This window comes from Trachypithecus francoisi, unplaced genomic scaffold (genome assembly GCF_009764315.1).
Source record: "Trachypithecus francoisi isolate TF-2019V2 unplaced genomic scaffold, Tfra_2.0 Lachesis_group11, whole genome shotgun sequence".
Taxonomy (NCBI): Eukaryota; Metazoa; Chordata; class Mammalia; order Primates; family Cercopithecidae; genus Trachypithecus; species Trachypithecus francoisi.
The window spans coordinates 29,383,168-29,402,192 of record NW_022681456.1 but is presented as its reverse complement, the minus strand read 5'-3'; the positions used below and the strand labels follow the sequence as shown (position 1 = coordinate 29,402,192).

At 41.2% G+C, this 19,025-nt stretch overlaps 1 protein-coding gene across 3 annotated transcripts in view; it reads right to left on the bottom strand.

Moving 5' to 3' along the window:
- Positions 1-18,923, bottom strand: part of LOC117089517 (putative tetratricopeptide repeat protein 41) — an 89,845-nt gene extending 70,922 nt beyond the window's left edge. For 2 of the 3 annotated variants that reach the window (XM_033220862.1, XM_033220860.1), the window contains exons 1-3: positions 18,637-18,915; positions 5,920-6,925; positions 2,126-2,306 (exon numbers count right to left, since the gene is read on the bottom strand). In XM_033220862.1, coding sequence (XP_033076753.1) covers positions 2,126-2,306; positions 5,920-6,739 — 1,001 coding nt within the window. In that variant the 5' untranslated portion in view covers positions 6,740-6,925; positions 18,637-18,915. Of the gene's footprint in view, positions 1-2,125; positions 2,307-5,919; positions 6,926-18,636 lie in introns of all 3 variants that reach the window. The other variant, XM_033220861.1, reaches the window with a different exon arrangement.
- Between the last annotated feature and the right edge of the window lie 102 nt (positions 18,924-19,025).

Here is a 19,025-nt window from a genome sequence, read left to right as displayed (position 1 = left end):
TCTAGCAGGTAAAATAAATGAAGGAAAAATGCAATATGAGACATCCACATAATCAGGGGTAGGGTCTTAATTTATTCTCAAGAACAAAAAGAACATTTCATTTTGCAAAGCAATCTGTGGTTCCTTTCGAAATGAGAAAAAAAAAAAGGATCCTATTGATCTATATAGTTGTTTATTAAGACAATGCTTTGAAACCTGAAAAGAACTTTCCTTTTCTGTTGACCTATACATGCTATTCAGGAACTTAAGGTACAGAGCACTGTTTCCAAATTGCAAATCAAATAAGGCCCTGAATGTTTTCATATATCTAATTATAAAAGGGTTTATTTGTTATATTTTTACTGAGCACAATAATTTGAGTTGTTCAATTGTAATAACATTTATTACATTTCTCATCCACTCTGAAACACTTAAAATTATAACCTAAGTGAGAAATAATTCACATACTAAAAAATTCACCATTTTAAAGTGTACCCTTCCGTGGTTTTCAATATATTCACAAGGCTGTACAAGCATCACTGCTATCTAATTCCAGAACATTTTCAGCATCCCCAAAAAGATACTCTGTACCCACTAAGAATCATTCTCCATTTCTTTCACTACCCTCTTCCCCCAAAAGGCAATAATCAACTTTCTGTCCCTATGAATTTGTCTACTTAAACCAAACATTCTTAACACATGACCTACATGTTTCTCCTGTGGTCTGAAAATACTGACCGAGCACCATGTTGTATCAACTGAATAAATTGTCTTCCTCTTGGCATGGGTTCCCAGAACCACAGAAGTATTGGTAGCCCTGTCCCTGAGTGAACCAAACCAGTAGGTTCTGAACCTGGGGCAGCAACGGTGAAGAACAGCCCTTAGCCATCCCAGCACTGCAGTTTTATTTCAAAGCACAAATCTCTCACAGGACACACGAGATGCAAGGTAAAAGCTGGAAAATGAGAATAGAAGAAATAAAGCTATCCTAAGAACCTCCCCACTTCCAGGGATGAGACTGGGAGGGATACCACAGATAACCCCAGCTCTCTCACTGCTGGCCTCAGCTTCCTAATGCCTGTGGATGGTGAACACGGTATTTCACTACCCAAAGTGAGAACGATATAGAGGTTTTATTGTAGAGGATACTGGATAAAACAATAAAGGAGTGTGTATGTTGACTAAGATAACCTGTTTTTCTGTTTAGAGATGGAGTCCCATTATGTTACCCAGGCTGGGCTCAAACTCTTGGGCTCAAGGGATCCTTCCGCCTCAGCCTCCTGATTAGCTGGGATTATAGGCATACACCACCATGCCCAGCTCAAGATAACCTGATTCTTTACACACAAACACAAACAACAATATGGTTCATATCATTTTCATAAGTGCTAGCTGAATATCTGAATGTAATAATGAGCTGATGACATATGTGGAAGCTCTTTATAAATTACACAATACTATGCAGATGCATTATTCATATTTCCTTATTTCTTCTCTCTATTTTTTTTTTTTTTTTTTTTTTGAGATGGAGTCTCGCTCTGTTGCCCAGGCTGGAGTGCAGTGGTGCAATCTCGGCTCACTGCAAGCTCTGCCTCCTGGGTTCACACCATTCTCCCACCTCAGCCTCCTGAGTAGATGGGACTACAGGCGCTCGCCACCACGCCTGGCTCATTTTTTGTGTGTATTTTTAGTAGAGACGGGGTTTCATTGTATTAGCCAGGATGGTCTCAATCTCCTGACTTCGTGATCTACCTGCCTCATCCTTCCAAAGTGCTGGGATTACAGGCATGAGCCACCGCACCTGGCCTAATTTCTTCTCTTTAAAGTCACTGCACCATTCTCAAAAATTACTTAGACCACCTTTGTTGTACGGGAGAAAAAAGAAGGTGGTTCCCTGCACTCTGGAAGTGTCTAATCTTCTTGAGGACACTGGAGGAAACTATGTGAAATACCAGAAAAGCTTTGCAAGTGCAGAGTGATATCTGATAAGAAAATTCTAACCCTGGGGTGGCGTTTAGGGGGTCTCTCTTGCTCGAAGGGATGAGCATAGAATGGGGAAAGTTAGAAAAGGCATTCCAAGTTTGGGGGATTGCGTTCACCAAAGTCAGGCTGTTCTGCCTGAGCTTGGGATTTCTTAACATCTTACCTAGGGACAGAATCTAAGCTGGAACCTGCTGCCACATTGTTAAAATCAAGTTCCACATCCTTTAAGGCAAATTTTTCCAGGATTTCGAAGGTCCTGTCTGACTCCTTGGAAATAACAAACATTTGCTTGCACTTCTCGGTAAACTCTTCGTGATAGACACGTTCAAAGCTGTGCTTATAGTCTTGATAGTAAAAAAGATAAGTTTTAATAACTTGGATTTGTAGTTTAACATTTTCGATTCCACATGTTATTACAAATGCCCAGGAAGGCATCTTTCTGTATCTATATCACCTTCTTTCTATTTGTGAAGTATTCCATATTTCAGAGCCCATTCAATATACTAATGAAAGAAAACCACAGGAAAAGAATTGAGCCTTTCTTCTGCTATTTGTACACAGAATCCTACTTAGGATTCCAAGTTATTTCATGACCTCAGAATGACAAGGGCAAAACAATTAGGCTTGCTATATAATGCAGGTGATTTTTTCAAACTGTTAGCTAAGTAGGAAGTTATCTAATGCAGTCTTGTGAGGTATGTATGTGTGTCTATCTATGACAGAGGTTGAGGGAGTGGGGTATATTTTTAGGACAAATGCCCTAATAAGGATAACAACCATGGGTACAGCTGCAGCTCTGCCACTGGGCAAGTTTTTTAAACTCTCTGGTAAAATAAGGGGGAGGGGCCAGACAATGGATAATTTCTGAAGTTTCTTCCAGTTTTAATTTACTGCAATTCTAAATTCATTGCCTAATAAAAGTCAGGGTGTTCTGGGCTCCCAAAATGCCCTCCTGTCTCTGGAGACACCCATATTCCCTATGTTTGTTTGTTTGTTTGTTTTAGGAGTAAAGGCTGTTATCAACACATGCAGGAAAAGGAACACCAAATAGTTTAGTCTGATAAGTTCCCAAAACACTCACATTGTACCTTCATAGTTAACAGGGCTGCCCCACGGCTCAGACAGGACCAGAATAGACCGGGAGGATCCACAGGCTGTCCAAGGTCAGCTTCAAGTTTCAAGATCTTAGACAGAATTTGGATGACCTCACAGTCTAACAGTCCTCTTGCACTGACCCTGAGCCTCATCCAATAGTCTCAGGGATCTTCAAGGACCTCAAAAGTACTTCTATGGGTCAAGAGTGTAAATTAATAGTTCTACATTGTCTTACAATAACTACCAGCTGCCCAAATGGCCTATCACTATGCTGACTGTGGACTATGAGATTTTGGAGCTACCTGGGTGATTAAAGGGCATTGAAGATCCAAAAGATAAAGAATTTAAGACTTCTTTCTAAAGGAAGGAAGGATTATTTTAAAAATAATCCATCCATTCCATGCCTTCTAATTCATACATTTAGACCACATATATACATTCAAGAATATGTCTAAAATAAGCTAACCTTTCAGTAATATCCAAAATCAAAGACTAAGGAGAATACTATGGAGAAATAATATGACCTTAACTCCAAAACACAGAAAGGCTATATTCTTGAACACATTAGTGAATATTAATCAATAGATGCAGTTTAGGTTGAGATTAGCAAAAGAATATTAATATTAACCACATTTCTGACTTTAACCAAATGCATATATTCTTATTGAACCCATTTATTATTATTCATTCTCACTAGTTATTAACTCTGTGCCTGATATGTGTCCGGTGGTGTTTTTACTGGTTTACACAATTACTCTCAAAGTGGTTAACGTTAACCCATTTTACAGAAGAAAAAACTATGGTTTACCAACACTACGTAATGCACTCAAGGTCACATAGCTAGGAGTGGAAAAATACAAGATCCAAAGACCTGTCTGTCAGATTCTAAAACCCCAAGCCTGTCATAAATATGTGGGTTCTTTTTAGCTGCTCAACATCCAACCACCCTACCCTAGTTTCAGTAACAGCCCTAGATTATCATAGGGGATCCCCCCATCCCAACTCCCAGTTCACATTACTCCAAGGAGGCTAATTCCACTTCCAGCTCCAGAGGTGGCTTGTGACCCAGGATTAGCCAATTAGAGCATCACATTCCCTTGGTACCCAGTGATTGAATCAAATGCAAGTATATGGCCCAAGTCGGGCTAACCAGGGCCAGAAAGACTCAATGTTAGGAATGCTAGGACTTTGAGCCATTTCTGCTGGACTTGAACCTGGAGCTGCTATGGCCCATCTTCCTCTTCCTTCATGATAGAGAAGCCAAGGAGCTGAGCTAACATCAGGACAGCAGGGCCAGGTTGAGAAGCAGTCAGAGGCGAGGGTCTGGTACCATCATTTGAGCAACTGAATGAAGCCTGAGCTGAATCAGACTTAATCCTGGGCTTTTTAGTTATATAAGCTAATAAATTCCCTCTTCGTTAAAATCAGTTTGAGTCACTTGCAACCAAAAGAGTTGGGACTGATACAATGTTCTTTTTCCAGGGTCCAGGTGATTTGGCTTCTAGGCAGTTTTGTCTAGCCTGCAGAGGTTTGTCTTCACCACCACCACCCACACTGAATTCAAATGACTCTCCTGTTCAGTACAGATCCATCTGCTCCCTATCACATTACAAGGACTATTGTGTGCCTGGTCCCTGAAAGCATTTGAGAATGTACCATCTGCCACCATTTTCCATCCCCATGTTAATTGGGCCCTTTCATCAGTAACTCATAATCTTTTGGGGTCATTAAAGCCTTTTGAGAATCTAATCAAAGATACAGGCCATCTGCCTACCCCCAGGACACACATTGGCATATAAACATTCTATTTTTCATTCAATTTCACATAATTTTCATATAGCCTATTTTTCATATAATCATCACAGATCCCTCCTGAAGTGTGTCTAGGTGACAGACTCTTCCCTTTTTAATCTGGTACATGTCCACAGGACACTATTTCCAAAAATAGTGGTAATCATTTCATTCAGAGGCAATATAATGTCAGGCAATGCTTCTCAAACTTTAATGTACATGTGAAGCTCCTAGTCATCTTGTTAAACTGCAAATTTTAATTCAGTTGACCTGGAATGGAGCTCAAGATTCTACCTTTCTAACAAGCTATTAGGTGATGCTGAGGCTGCCAATCCATGAGTCACATTCTAATAAAAGAGGTGAAAAAGAACAGGCATAGATTTTAGAGTCAGAGGGACCCGAGTTCAAATCCTGGATTGGACCCTCACTAGTTATGTGACACTGGTAAGTCATTTCACTGCTACACAGCAGCTTTCATTTGCTCATCGGCAGAATCAGAATTATAATATAACACCTACCTTGCAGGGTTAAACCTTGAAGATTAAATGTAATAACAAAACCAAAGCACCAGAAAATTAATAAAAGTTGATTCTCTTCCTCTTAGCTCAGTATTTCTGAATTTTGGGTAATTCTTTATTATGGGGGCCATCCTGTGCACTATAGGATGCTTGTCAGTATCGCTGGCCTCTCCCCACTAGATGCTAGTACCTCTCCCCCAATCGTGACAACCAAAAGTGTTTTCAGACATGGCCAAATGTCCCTTGAGGGAGCAAAATCGGCCCTGGTTGAGAACCACTGCTCTAGACTCACTTGTTAAATGCCAGATATTTTGGGTATTCTCTGAGCTCCTTAACCCCCTAAACAATCTTCCATGACTGACTCATTACTTGCTCTTATTTTCAGTTGCAAAAATCTTCAAAGTGGAGAAATATATGTCACAAGAACACAATAATAATTTTTAAATGCTTAAGGAATATCTGCAATCATTTAAAAATTTCTTTCACAAGGAAGACCTATAAAAACATTACCTTTATGTTGACAATGAACTTAGTTATCTCCATATTTACTAACCTATATTTTCAATCATTAAAGTGGCTGGATGAAGTTTTTCTATCACGACTGACCAGTCTTTGAAAACCAGCTCACCCAACTCGTGGAGATCACTATAAAATCTCACAGGGAGCCCTTTACTAATAATCTTGGCCTTAAGCTTTCCAATCCTCAATTTTTCCTCTTCGTTCGTTGAAGAACTCGAGGGCAGCCTCTCTCCCTTTTCCTCATGATCTAAAGCCTTCAGCAGTGGGGTTCCAGTCCTAAAGTAAAAATACTGAAATTGAGATTCATTCAGAAATGCTGCTTGGATTATCTCAAACTCCGTCAGACTGCAGTTGGGGTTCTCCAGAACCCAAGGATAACCGTTTTTTGCAGCAACATAGAGATTCTGTTCTACTTTGGATAAGCTTGACAAGCGAGTCACTTTGGAGGTCATGAAACGTGAGTAGTCGGGGAGGAAGTCTCCATACGTCTGACCCAGCATGCAGATGAAAAAGGGAAAGCAGCTGTTCACATAGTCAAGGCAGAGCTTCAAATGTTGGGAGCGAAGACAAGAATACTGTCTAAACAGGTGGGTGGGTAAGGATTTTGGGGCCTTTAATTCTGACCAACTCAGGTCCACGGCTTTGAAATATGTGCCCCGGGAATTGCAGAGTTCATTAAGCTGAGGGAAGATGTTGTTTGCCAAAAAGTCTCTCTCTTCTTGAAAATCATTCAGAGTCGAGCAGATGTAAGGCTGAATGGGTTTCTGGGGCTTTTGAAGGAATTGGGTATACCTTTGTACATTCTCATTTGTCTTCTGGTTCATTTCTCTTTGCTTGGGGACAACACTATGCATAAAATATCACAATTTTCATCCTAGCACAGCCACCAACCCCCACTGCTTCTAATCTTCCTCCCAATTATGTTTGCTATGAACAGGTGGAAATCTTCCTTGAAAACTGTTTCTTATCAGTATTGGAAGGTGAGAGATGCCAACCAAGGGACAGATCAGAGTTGAAAAACAACCCAGTTTAAGTTAGGACTGAAAAAGAAAAAAAACATTCATTTTAGGATTACAGGCAGTGCATGTCTCCCCTGTACTTCCAAAGCTTTTGCTGAACCAGAAGGCAAGTGGGCACAAGCCAGAGGCCTCCCCCTCTTTCCCCGAGCCTCCCAGTCTACCTTCTCAGTGTCCCTGTGGCCAGCTGCTACTTCGGTCCCCTGTGAATTTGGAAGTTATACAAGGGCACTTGCTGATAGTGTGAAAAAGAAAACAAACTCAGAAAAGGAGCTCAATGTCTTTAAGAGCAGAACAAGCCAAGGAAGACCTACGACTGTGACCAGAAGCAAGAATGAAAGCAGGTCTGAAGACGAAGTTAGGACAGGAGGAACAAAGACTCTGGACTGAAAGCAGCTGGCAGCTGAGAGGCAAGGAAGTCTGGATCTAAGAACCTGGGAAAGTTCAGGGACTTTTCTTAGTCTTGTATTGTGCAGGCTCATACAACATTCCACTCATCTCCATGAATTAAATTCCACTGAGCTAATGGAAAAACATACACCCTCCAACAATGTCATAGCTATGCTTGCAACAGCTCGAAAAAAAAAAAAATGGTAACAACCTAGTTGTATGAGGTTTTTCTTGATACAACTCTTTTCCATGCCAAATATTGCTCTTCTTTGGTTATGTTTATTGCTTTCAGTTGTGGAAAAACATATCACATTATAGAGCAATTTTTCATCAGGATCACCTGACAACAATATAACAATGCAGTACCTTTTTAAAAAGTGTTAACCCTTTGCATGGTATTGTTCTGACAATCCTATGATAGCCAGGATTACCACTCTACTTTATGAATGAAGAAACACAAGTGCAGACAGGATAAACAGGACATCCAAAGTCAATTAGCTAGGAAGTGGAGAGCCAGGATCTAAACGTGGGTCAGTCTTACTCCAGAACACATACAGTATGATGACACCATAGAATAAAGATAAGACCCTAGGTCATGCAGACACTATAAAATTGGTGGGTGGGAAACACCTATGCAATAAGCAATACTGTAATAAATAGGTGGCAATTTAGAAAAGAGTAATTTAAACCACAATCTCACACTATTTTACAAAAAAAAAAAAATTCTGAAAGATGGCAGAATAGACACTAGGGGAGTTTTATTAGTAGACGCCTCACCAGACATGTAGAAGGTTCAAGACAGATTATTGGCCCTTGCAGATTCTACCTTCTCCTATTCCCCTGTAACAAAGGTCATTCCTATTTTACTCACTACCAATCCTTTATCAATAGATATATAAACAGAACCACACCCAGAGATGAGTCAAATAATGGAAACTTCAGATACATTTTAAATAGCTATGAACAATAGGTTAAAAAAAGCTAGTGGAGGGCTGGGCGTGGTGGCTCACACCTATAATCCCAGGAGTTTGAGACCGGCCTGGCCAACATGGTGAAACCCGTCTCTACTAAAAATACAAAATTAGCTGGGTGAGGTGGCACATGCCTGTAATCCCAGCTACTAGGGAGGTTGAGGCAGGAGAATCGCATGAACCCAGGAGGTGGAAGCTGCAGTGAGCCAAGATCACATCATTGCACTCCAGCCTGGGCAATAAGAGCAAAACTCCATTAAAAAAAAAAAGCTAGTGGAAAATATGTAAAACATGTGTAAATAGATGTAAAGTTCCAGCAAAGAGATGAAAACTATGAGAAAGACTCAAATGAAAACATTAGAAAGAAAAAACATGGTATCAGAGATGAATTCCTTCATCAGACTTTCTAGAAAACTTAACACAGCAGAAGAAAGAATCAGAAAACATGAAGATGGGACAACAGAAATCCAAACTAAAATGCAAAGAGGACAACAAGGAGAGAGGGAAAGAAACACCAAACACCCAAGAACTATGGGAACAACTTCATCTACTCCAAATAGATATAACTGAAGTACTGGAAGGAGAAAAGAGGTAATGAGGCAGAAGACATAGTTGGGTGGGGAAGGGAAAGGCTTGAATGTTCAAAAATAATGAAAGACATAAAACCACAAATCCAAGAAAGTCAGATAAACCCAAGCAGTATAAATACAAAAAAAAAGATAAAAAGAAAAAAAAACAATAAAACACCTAGACACATCACACAGAGAAACAAAATAATTGAGTGAATTCTTTGTTTTGTAATTTTTTTTTTTTTTTTTTTTTTGTAGCGACAGGGTCTCACTTTGTTGCCCAGGCTAGTCTCAAACTCTTGGCTTCAAGCAATCCTCCCACCTCAGTCTCCAAAGTGTTGAGATTACAGGTGTGAGCCACTGCACCTAGCCAAGTGAATTCTTCAAAGTACCAACTGGGAGAAAAAAACAGTCAACCCAGAATTATATATCAGGTGAAATGTCTATAAAAATGAAGGAAAACTGAAGGCTTTTTCAGACAAACAAAACTGAGTAAATTGACTTCCAGAAGGCCTGTGCAATAAGAAATGTTAAAAGAAGTTCTTCAGAGGCTAGGTGCAGTAGCTCACACCTGTAATCCCAGCACGTCGGGAGGTCGAGACGGGTGGATCACAAGGTCAGAAGTTCAAGACAAGCCTGGCCAACATGGTGAAACCCTGTCTCTACTAAAAATACAAAAATTAGCTGGGTGTGGTGGTGCACACCTGTAATCCCAGCTACTCGGGAGGCTGAGGCAGGAGAATTGCTTGAACCCAGGAGGCAGAGTTTTCAGTGACCCATGATGGCACCACTGCACTCCAGCCTGGGTGACAGACCAAGACTCCATCTCGGGGGAAAAGAAAAGGGGGCATACACTGTAAACCCTAGAGCAACTAATACAAATTTTAAGAAGAAACATAACTAATAAGCTAATAGGAGAGCTCAATTGGAATTAGTGCAAAAGAATGCCAAGAAAGAGAAAAATAACCAGATGGAACAAATAGAAAACAAATAGCAAGATGGCAGATTGAAATCCCATAACATCAATAATTAAACTAGATGTAAATCCCTCCCTTAAAGGGAGAGATTAGGAGATAAGATTTAAAAAGCAACACCCCACTACATGCTGCCTAGAAGAAATCTACTCTAAATATAAACAGATAGACAAAATAAAAGTAAAAGGTTGGAAAAAGATACACCATGCAAACACTATTTAAAAGTAAACTAGAGGGCCTATATTATTATTCGGAAAAAAGCAGACTGCAGAATAAGGACTGCTACTAGGAATAAAGAGTGACATTACATTACATAATAATGAATATAAAAATAACTCATAGGTCAAAGAGAAAGTGAAAAAAAATTAGAATGACAGAAGGCAGCTCATTTGTTAGCTGGAGAAGGTTTGGGGAGGAAATACTACAAATGGAAAGGAGCACAAGGAAACTCTTGGGAATGATGGAAATGTTCTATATCCTAATTATAGTGGTGGTTACACAGGTATAGATATTCATCAAAGTTTATCAGTTGAACACTTTAAATGGGTGCATTTTATGTAATGTAAATTACATCAAAATAAAGTTGATTATTTTTAAAAATCCAGGAACTACATAGCAAGAGGAAAATGTTAAAGTGAAAAAAGAAAAAAAGTAGTTATAGATCATAATAATAGCAATGTGAATAAAACACTGCTAAATATGGGAGACAGCATAGTATAGAGATTGAACGTCCAAGCTCAGACCAATTCCCTGGATTCAAGTCCTTACAGTCAGTTTCTTAAATCCACTGTGCTTCAGTTTCCTCATCTGTAAAATAGGGATAACATTATCTATATCGCAGAGTGGTTGAGAAGATTAAAGAAGTTTTTAGATGCAAAATGCTTAGAACAGTGCTTAGAAACAAATGCTCAATAAATGTTAATAATTATTATTAAAAATGAATGCACACAAGGAACAAAAGGAAAGAAAAGCAACATGGCAGCTGTCTTAGAATACTCATGGCACAACTGCAATCAAAATTGCTATAAATTACAGTTATTTTATAATAAAAACAAATTAAAAAATAGTCATCTCCATACTCTGCTTCACAATTGCTGATAAAAAAAATCTTCCCAGTTTTTGCAAGAAGAAATTAAAAACAGAAAACAGAAACCTAAATGAAAAAAGGAGTTATTTTTGAGTGGACAGAAAACACAGAAAAATAGGGCGTGCATTTTTATTTTTCTGCTTTTTGAGACAGGGTCTCACTCTGTCACTCAGGCTGGAGTGCAGCGGCGTTATCATTGCTCAGTGAACCTCAAACTCCTGGACTCATGCAATCCTCCTGCCTCTGTCTCTCAAATAGCTGACACTACAGGTACCTGCCACTGTGACTGGCTACGTTTTTTCAAAGACAAGGTCTCACTAAGTTTCTCAGGCTGGTCTCGAACTCCTAGCCTCAAGAGATCCTCCTGCTTCAACCTCCCAAAGTGGTATCCACCATGCCTGGTGCATTTTGCTTTAAAACAATTCAAATTAAAAAAAATTTATGCCAACCGGGCGTGGTGGCTCACGTCTATCATCTCAGCACTTTGGGAGGCCGAGGCAGGTGCATCACGAGGTCAGGAGTTCAAGAGCAGCCAGGCCAATATGGTGAAACCCCATCTCTACTAAAAACACACAAAAAAATTAGCCGGGCATGGTGGCACACACCTGTAGTCCCAGCTACTCAGGAGGCTGAGACAGGAGAATTGCTTGAACCCAGGAGGCAGAAGGAGTGAGCTGAGATCGCGCCACTGCACTCCAGCCTGGCAACAGAGCGAGACTCCATTTCAAAAAAAAAAAATTACTATAAATATTTCATTATTACTGTAAGTGGAGGAAAAAACATATATATGGCACAAATAGACAAGAGCTGTAAAAATAAATGCATTAAGGCCAGGAGTCATGGCTCACTCCTGTAATCCCAACAGTTCGGAAGGCCTAAGAGGGAGGACTGCTTGAGCCCAGGGGTGTCCAGGCTGCTGTAAGGTACGATGGAACCACTGGGCTCCAGCCTGGGTGACACAGCGAGGCCCTGTCTCTAAATAAATAAATATAAATGCATTTAAAAAAAAACAATGTAATTAAATTCTAGTTAGATACAGTTCTTTTTATTAGAAAGGGAGAGATGAACGTGTTCTTAGACGGACATGTACCAAACTGACTTTCTCTTCCCATAATCAGTAAGACTGAAACAGAATTGAAAGGGTTCAACTTTTGCACGAGGAAGTCAATGTTATTTAATATTTTGCCCCTGGCCCACCTGATAGCAGTAACTGGCATCAAAGTGGCACCTCCTACTTTGTTGGGTACACTCCCAGAGGTTGAGCATGGACTTCGGAGTCATATAAACCTTGCCTCAGGGTCTGACTCTGACACAGTTTCTGCACCTGTAAATCTGGAATACTGATCTTACCCCTAAGATGGGAATAAATGAGGCCTTGTATAATAAGCACCTCATAAGCCTTTGTCTTTTAAAATTTTTTCTTTTAACACTGTGAAGGTAGACTTCTCATTAAGAAATATCCTTCCCAACAGATTTCTCAATCAAGCTATCACTGTTTAATATACATTTTATTTTATTTTTTATTTTTTGAGACAGAGTCTCACTCTGTCACCCAGGCTGGAGTGCAGTGGTGTGATCTTGGCTTACTGCAACCTCTGCCTCCTGGATTCAAGTAATTCTCCTGCCTCGGCCTCCAGAGTAGCTGGGATTACAGGCGCGTGCCACCACACCCGGCACACCTGGCTAATTTTCGTATTTTTAGTAGAGATGGGGTTTCACCATGTTGGTCAGGCTGCTCTCGAACTCCTGACCTCATGATCCACCCGCCTCGGCCTCCCAAAGTGCTGAGATTACAGGCATGAGTCACTGCGCCAGGCCTAATACACATTTTAGAATCTGCAAGGTCTACACAAAGTCCTCAATAAAACTTTGCTATTCCTATTATTGTTGTTAATATTATTTCTAGTGCAAATGTCTGAATTCATATTTCGTGATGAAACAGCCTCAGTAATATCACTGTATTTATTTTATGACAAAAAGTTATAAGAAAAATCTATTAACTGGTCAAAAATGCCTCTGACCTTTTTCAGGAATTTCTTGCAACATTTTAAGGCTTAGAAATTTCTATATTCACATCCCACCTCACCTCCACCCCACAATCCTTTTAGTATCATTTTAGTAATTTTATCCCTGACAGCCCCAAGTTGTATTTTTTCTTTTTTCAAAAGCTTCTTATAGCCTGGCTAACATGGCAAAACCCCGTGTCTACCAAAGAATACAAAAATCAGCCAGGCATGGTGGTGCATGCCTGTAGTGCCAGCTACTCAAGAGGCTGAGATGGAGAAACTGCTTGAACCCAGGAGGCGGAGGCTGCATTGAGCCAAGATTATGCCACTGCACTCCAGCCCGGGCAACAGAGTGAGACCCTGTCTCAAAAAAAAAAAAAAATTCTTACGCTTAAAACGTAAATTGATGAGAATGCAAGTTTGTGCAACTTTCCTAGGAGCAAACTGTCAGTGTATAGCCAAAGACTTGTAAAACAAATCATGTATTTTTACCAAGCATTCCAATTTTAGGAAGCTATTCTATTTGTCTATAAGGATTTACCTAAGAATTTTCACTGCAGTGATATTTACAATGGTTTTAAAACTTCTAACAAACTAAAGGTCTAACAATAATAAATTGGATATCTTGTGGAAAATGTTTATCATATATTGGTAAGTGAAAAAGATAGTTATAAAACTGTATTATTGTGTGATCCCATTTTTAACTTAAAATGTGTTAAATATTAATAAAGACATCAAGATGCTAATAGTGATATATCTGATTACAGCACATGGGTTATTTTAATTTTTTTCCTTGACTTTTTTTTTTTTTTTTTTTGAGAGGGAGTCTCACTCTGTCACCCAGGCTGGAGTACAGTGGTGCGATCTCAGCTCACTGTTCAACGGATTCTCCTGCCTCAGTCTCCCAAGTAGCTGGGATTACAGGCGCCTGCCACCATGCCCAGCTAATTTTTGTATTTTAGTAGAGATAGGGTTTCACCATGTTGGCCAGACTGGTCTCGAACTCCTGACCTCAAGTGATCCATCCGCCTTGGCCTCCCAAAATGATCCACTTGCCTCGGCCTCCCAAAGTGCTGGGATTACAGGTGTGAGCCACCGTGCCTGACTGGTTGCACTGATCTGTTTGTATATTCAAATATGTAGAGGACACATCATTCTTTTTCACTGTGCAGCATCTGAATCCCATTCTTATATGAGGGAAACCCCCAACTTATGATTCTGAGCCTCCCATGAGAGAAGCTGAAAATGCCACGTAAAACCTTTCCCAGCTTCCTTTGCAACTAAGGTATAGTAAGTAGCCTTCAAACAGGCCCCAGTGCTCTCTGGCTGCTGGTATTTACAGCCTGGTGTAATCTCACTGGGTAGGGTTGTTTCCGAAATGATGGTGTGTGATTTCTGAGGTTCGTTATGAGTCATTGTGCTTCCTGCTTTGTTCTCTGTCTTGGATCACTCACTCTAGGGGAGGCCAGCTGCCATGCTGTGAGCACACTTAAGCAGCCCTATGGAGAGGTCCATGCGATGATGAACCGAGGCCCCAGCCAACAGCCATGTGAAGGAGCCATCGTGGAAGCAGATCTTCCAGCTCCTCTTGAGCCTCCAGATGATTTCAGCTCCGGCCAATGTCTTGACCGCAAGCTCATGAGAGACTCGAGCCAGAACTACCCAGTTAGGTACTTCTAGATTCCTGACCTACAGATATTGTGTAAGAGAATAAATGTTTACTGTTTTAAGCTGCTAAATTTAGGGGTAGTTTGTTATACAACAATAGATAATACAAGGGTTACAGAACCTGACCCAAGTTCTTCATTTGTTTTATATTCCTCAGTATTTTATAGTTTTCTTCATGTTGGAACTATGTCTTTCTTAAGTTTATTTCTAAGCATTTTATGGTTTTTGTCTCTAATATGAATGACACTTTTTAAAATTTTCACTTCTATGTGTTTTTTGAAAGATTAGAGCAAAACTAGTGAGTTTTATATATTTATCTTATAGCCAATAATTTACCAGATTCTCATATTATTCTATACTTTTTTTTAAGGGGTTGGGCAGTGGCTCAACTCGAGGCGGATCACCCACTCACTTCCAAGATCCAACTATAGGCTTTTTAACTGCAGCAACTTAAGTATATGCTATTAGAGCTGGAAATAATCATTCTATACTTAAAACAAAAATCCCTAGGTTCTCCTGGATTTCTGGGACATGCAATTGTCATCAGTAAGAAGGAATTTCAAAATAAAGGACTCCACCTTTTTTAAAATTTATGCCAATTACTTGGTTTCCTTGTCTTGTTGTTAAATCCTCCTAAACTGTGTGGGACATTACTGACAATAGCCAAGCATCTGTGTCTGGTTCCTGATTTTTTTTTTTTTTTTTTTTTAGTGAAATGGCTTTTAGTGTTTTGTTGTTTAGAATGATAGTTGCTGTTAGTTTTCACTAATTGAGGTATACATAACAAAATTCAACCTTTTAAAGTGTACAATTTGATGAGTTTTAACAACTACTGATATCAAGATCAAGAGCATTTCTGTCACCCCAAAAAATTCCCTGGTACTCCTTTGCAGACATTCTTTTATATCTTTACTTCAGTTTAAATAAGATACTTACACTTATGATGTAACTCCATTGTTAATATTTGTACAAGGCTGGGCACAGGGGCTCACGTCTGTAATCCAGCACTTTGGGAGGCTGAGGCAGGATTGAGCCCAGGAGTTCGCGACCAGCCTGGGCAACATAGGGAGACCCCCATCTTTACAAAACAAAAAAACCTCAACATTGCTCACAATGAGCTCAAAGTATCTTTTTTTTTTTTTTTTTTTTTCCTGAGACGGAGTCTCGCTGTCACCCAGGCTGGAGTACAGTGGTATGATCTCGGCTCACTGCAACTTCCACCTCCAGAGTTCAAGCGATTCTCCTGCCTCAGCCTCCTGTGTAGCTGGGATTACAGGCGCTTAGCACCACAACTGGCTAACTTTTGTATTTTTTTAGAGACGGTGTTTCACCATGTTGGCCACGCTGGTCTCGAACTCCTGACCTCAAGTGATCAGCCCACCTCAGCCTCCCAAAGTGCTGGGATTACAGGCATGAGGCACCACGCCAGGCCTACAAAAAGAAAAAATTTAAGTTAGCCAGATGTTGGTGGTGCGTGCCTGCAGCCTCAGCTACTCAAGAGGCTGAGATGGGAGGACTGCTTGAGCCCAGAAGGTCAGGCCCACAGTAAGCCAAGATCCTGCCACTGCATTCCAACGTGTGTAATAGAGCAAGACCCTGGCTCAAAAAAATATATTTTTAAAATTTAAATTTAAAAATTAAAAAAAACACATATTTGCACAAGATCTGTATGAACAGAAACCATATCTATATTACTCACCCCTGTATTTCTAGCACCTAGTATAATTCCTGGCACATACCAGGCCCTCAACATTTGCTGAAATAATGAGTTAATGAATGAATAAACCAATCAACCCACCAACCAATTCACCTTGGAACTTGGCTCTATTCCTTAATATTCCCTGATGCCAACTACTTTCTTGCCTTGGTCTCCCCAGTCTGCCTTACCCCTGACTCCCCACTGCTGGACTACACCTGCCTACTAGGAGAGCTATCCACTGTCCTTAACTGCATTCTTTACCTATTGGTTTTTTCTTCCAAGTTTAACTACAAAGTGGGGTGCTATCTAGTGGGGTTAGCTTTGCTCAAGGAGAAGCTTAACAACAACAAGAACAGTAGCTGTTTCCAGCAATACATAGAGAAAAGCTAAAATTAGGAAGCAAAGGATTCCAATACAAGGGCAGGAAACTTAATAACCATCTGGAGTGTTAGTTCTGGAGGAGCTAGGCCAAGATGGGCACTAGGGATCAGTAATGGGTCAAAAGTCAGAAGAGTTGAAGAGACCACAGCCAGAAACAATAAAGCTGGTAAGTAGCATATTCTCTTTACAAGTTACTCAGCCGGACAGCCAATCTCTCTCTCTTTTTTTTTTTTTGAGATGGAGTTTTTGCTCTTGTTGCCTAGGCTGGAGTGCAGTGGCGGGATCTGGGCTCACTGCAACCTCCGCCTCCTGGATTCAAGTGATTCTCCAGCCTCGGCCTCCCGAGTAGCTGTGATTACAGGCGCCAGCCACCACACCTGGCTAATTTTTGTGTTTTTAGTAGAGACGGGGTTTCGCCATGTTGGCCAGGCTGGTCTTGAACTCCTGACCTCAGGTGATCCACCCACCTCGGCCTCCCAAAATGCTGGGATTACAGGCATGAGCCACCACGCCCAGCCCAGAGAGCCAATCTTTAATGAACAGAGCTGATCAGACAACGGCCCGCCATCTTCTGCCAGCCTACCGTCTGGTGCTGTGCCTGCGTCATGAATTCCCACCATCATCTGCAGAAACGTCTACCCACAAGCAGTGGCTCTATTTTGAAGGATATGTCTCAGTCTCAGTTCCTTCCAGGTGCAGCACCAACTCCCCACTACTCACTAGTTAAGGTGGCATTTGCAGTTTCAGAACTGGTTGCTTACTTATTCAGAATTGGAGGAAAAGGTGAGCTGTGAAATGCGAGGGAAAAAAAGTGAAGAAACTCATTTTTCTCTAAAAACAGAAAATAAAGGAGTTAAAATACACAAAAATGCAACTGAAATCTCTGAATGTAATTCACACTCTAGTATGCTCTTTTTAAAAAAGATGAAAGCACAGAAGCATGCATAAAGCATTCTTTGTAAGCTACTCTTTGCTTACTAATAACAAATGTAGGTAAATTGGGCAGATGTAAATAAGGCACCACCACAATACGTGAGCGCCAACCACAGAGCCAAGATCCGCACACCTAAATACGGGAAGTTGTAAAAGACTATGACAGACTGTCACTAAAAAGCTTGTCTTCAGGAATTCGGATGATTATCTGAAAAGATATTCAAAGTTCAATATTGTTGGAGGAAGCAATAAGGAAGGGGGGTGTGTATGTCAGAGATGGGCGCGGGTATGCGTGTGGGTAATGTATAGAGTAGGTTAAAGGGACGCAGAAAATATTTCCAAAGGCACAAGTTTAGCATGAGGGACTTCCCTCACAGGAGAGACACCTGGTGTTTTATATGTCCTTCTGAACATAGACAGGGTATTTCTATGAAGTTACAAAGCTGCAATCCCGTTCTCATGTGCAGCACCACAGGTTTTGCTTTCAAATATCTGCAGGTGCATCCTCCTGCATTCGTTAAACTAAGGGTTTTCCTTTTCTGTGTTGACCCGCCTTTTCCACCACGCTCTCCACCTGATTCACAGAAGGGGTCTAAGACCGTCAGGTTGGGGAGGTCCCAACCATCTTCTGTAAACCAGATCAGGAAGGCCTGGGGATTCCAGCCGCGCACAGACGAGGTGAAGGCTCGGGCTGCCCAAGTGATACACTTGTAGGCGGATTCGGAAACGCGTGCTCTCGAGCCGGAGGCGGCGCCCCCAGATTCAGACCGACCTCCCAGAACAAGGCGGCCTTGCCCGAGGCGTCAAGGCTTTCTAGGCCCCCTTCTAAAGCTATGTACAATGGAGACTCCTGGAATAGGCACATATCTCTACTGTAATCAGAACGAGATGTAACATCTAAGACGCAGGACAGGGCTCCGGCAAACACACGCTGGGGGAACGTGAAAGAAAGGGCCAAACTACGCAGCTGGTCCTCAGAGACCAAAGACTACGATTCCCAGCATTCAATGCAGTGTACCCCCTAGGACATTGCATGCCGGGAGCTGTAGTTTCTCACCACCTCCATCTGGAAGGGTTCTAGGGGATTTTCAACCTCTCTCATGTGTTTCTCCTTTCCGAGAAGCGCCGCCACACGAGAACCCTGGCCGCGAAAGTCGTGCTGGAACCACTCCCAACGTAACCCCAGACATAGATGGGAAAGGGTGAGGAACACGTTGCCATGGCTACCGTTTCCACTGGTCACGGAATAAACGCTCTCTAGGATCCGGAAGTAGTTCTGCCGCGACCTCTCGAAAAAGATGGATGTGTTCTGTGCTTACATTCATTGGACGATTGCCCTTAGAGGCCAAAGCCGCCCAGGCAAAGGGGCGGTCCTACGTGTGAGGGGCCCGCGGAGCCATTTGATTGGAGAAGAGCTGCAAACCCTGACCAATCGGAAGGAGCCAC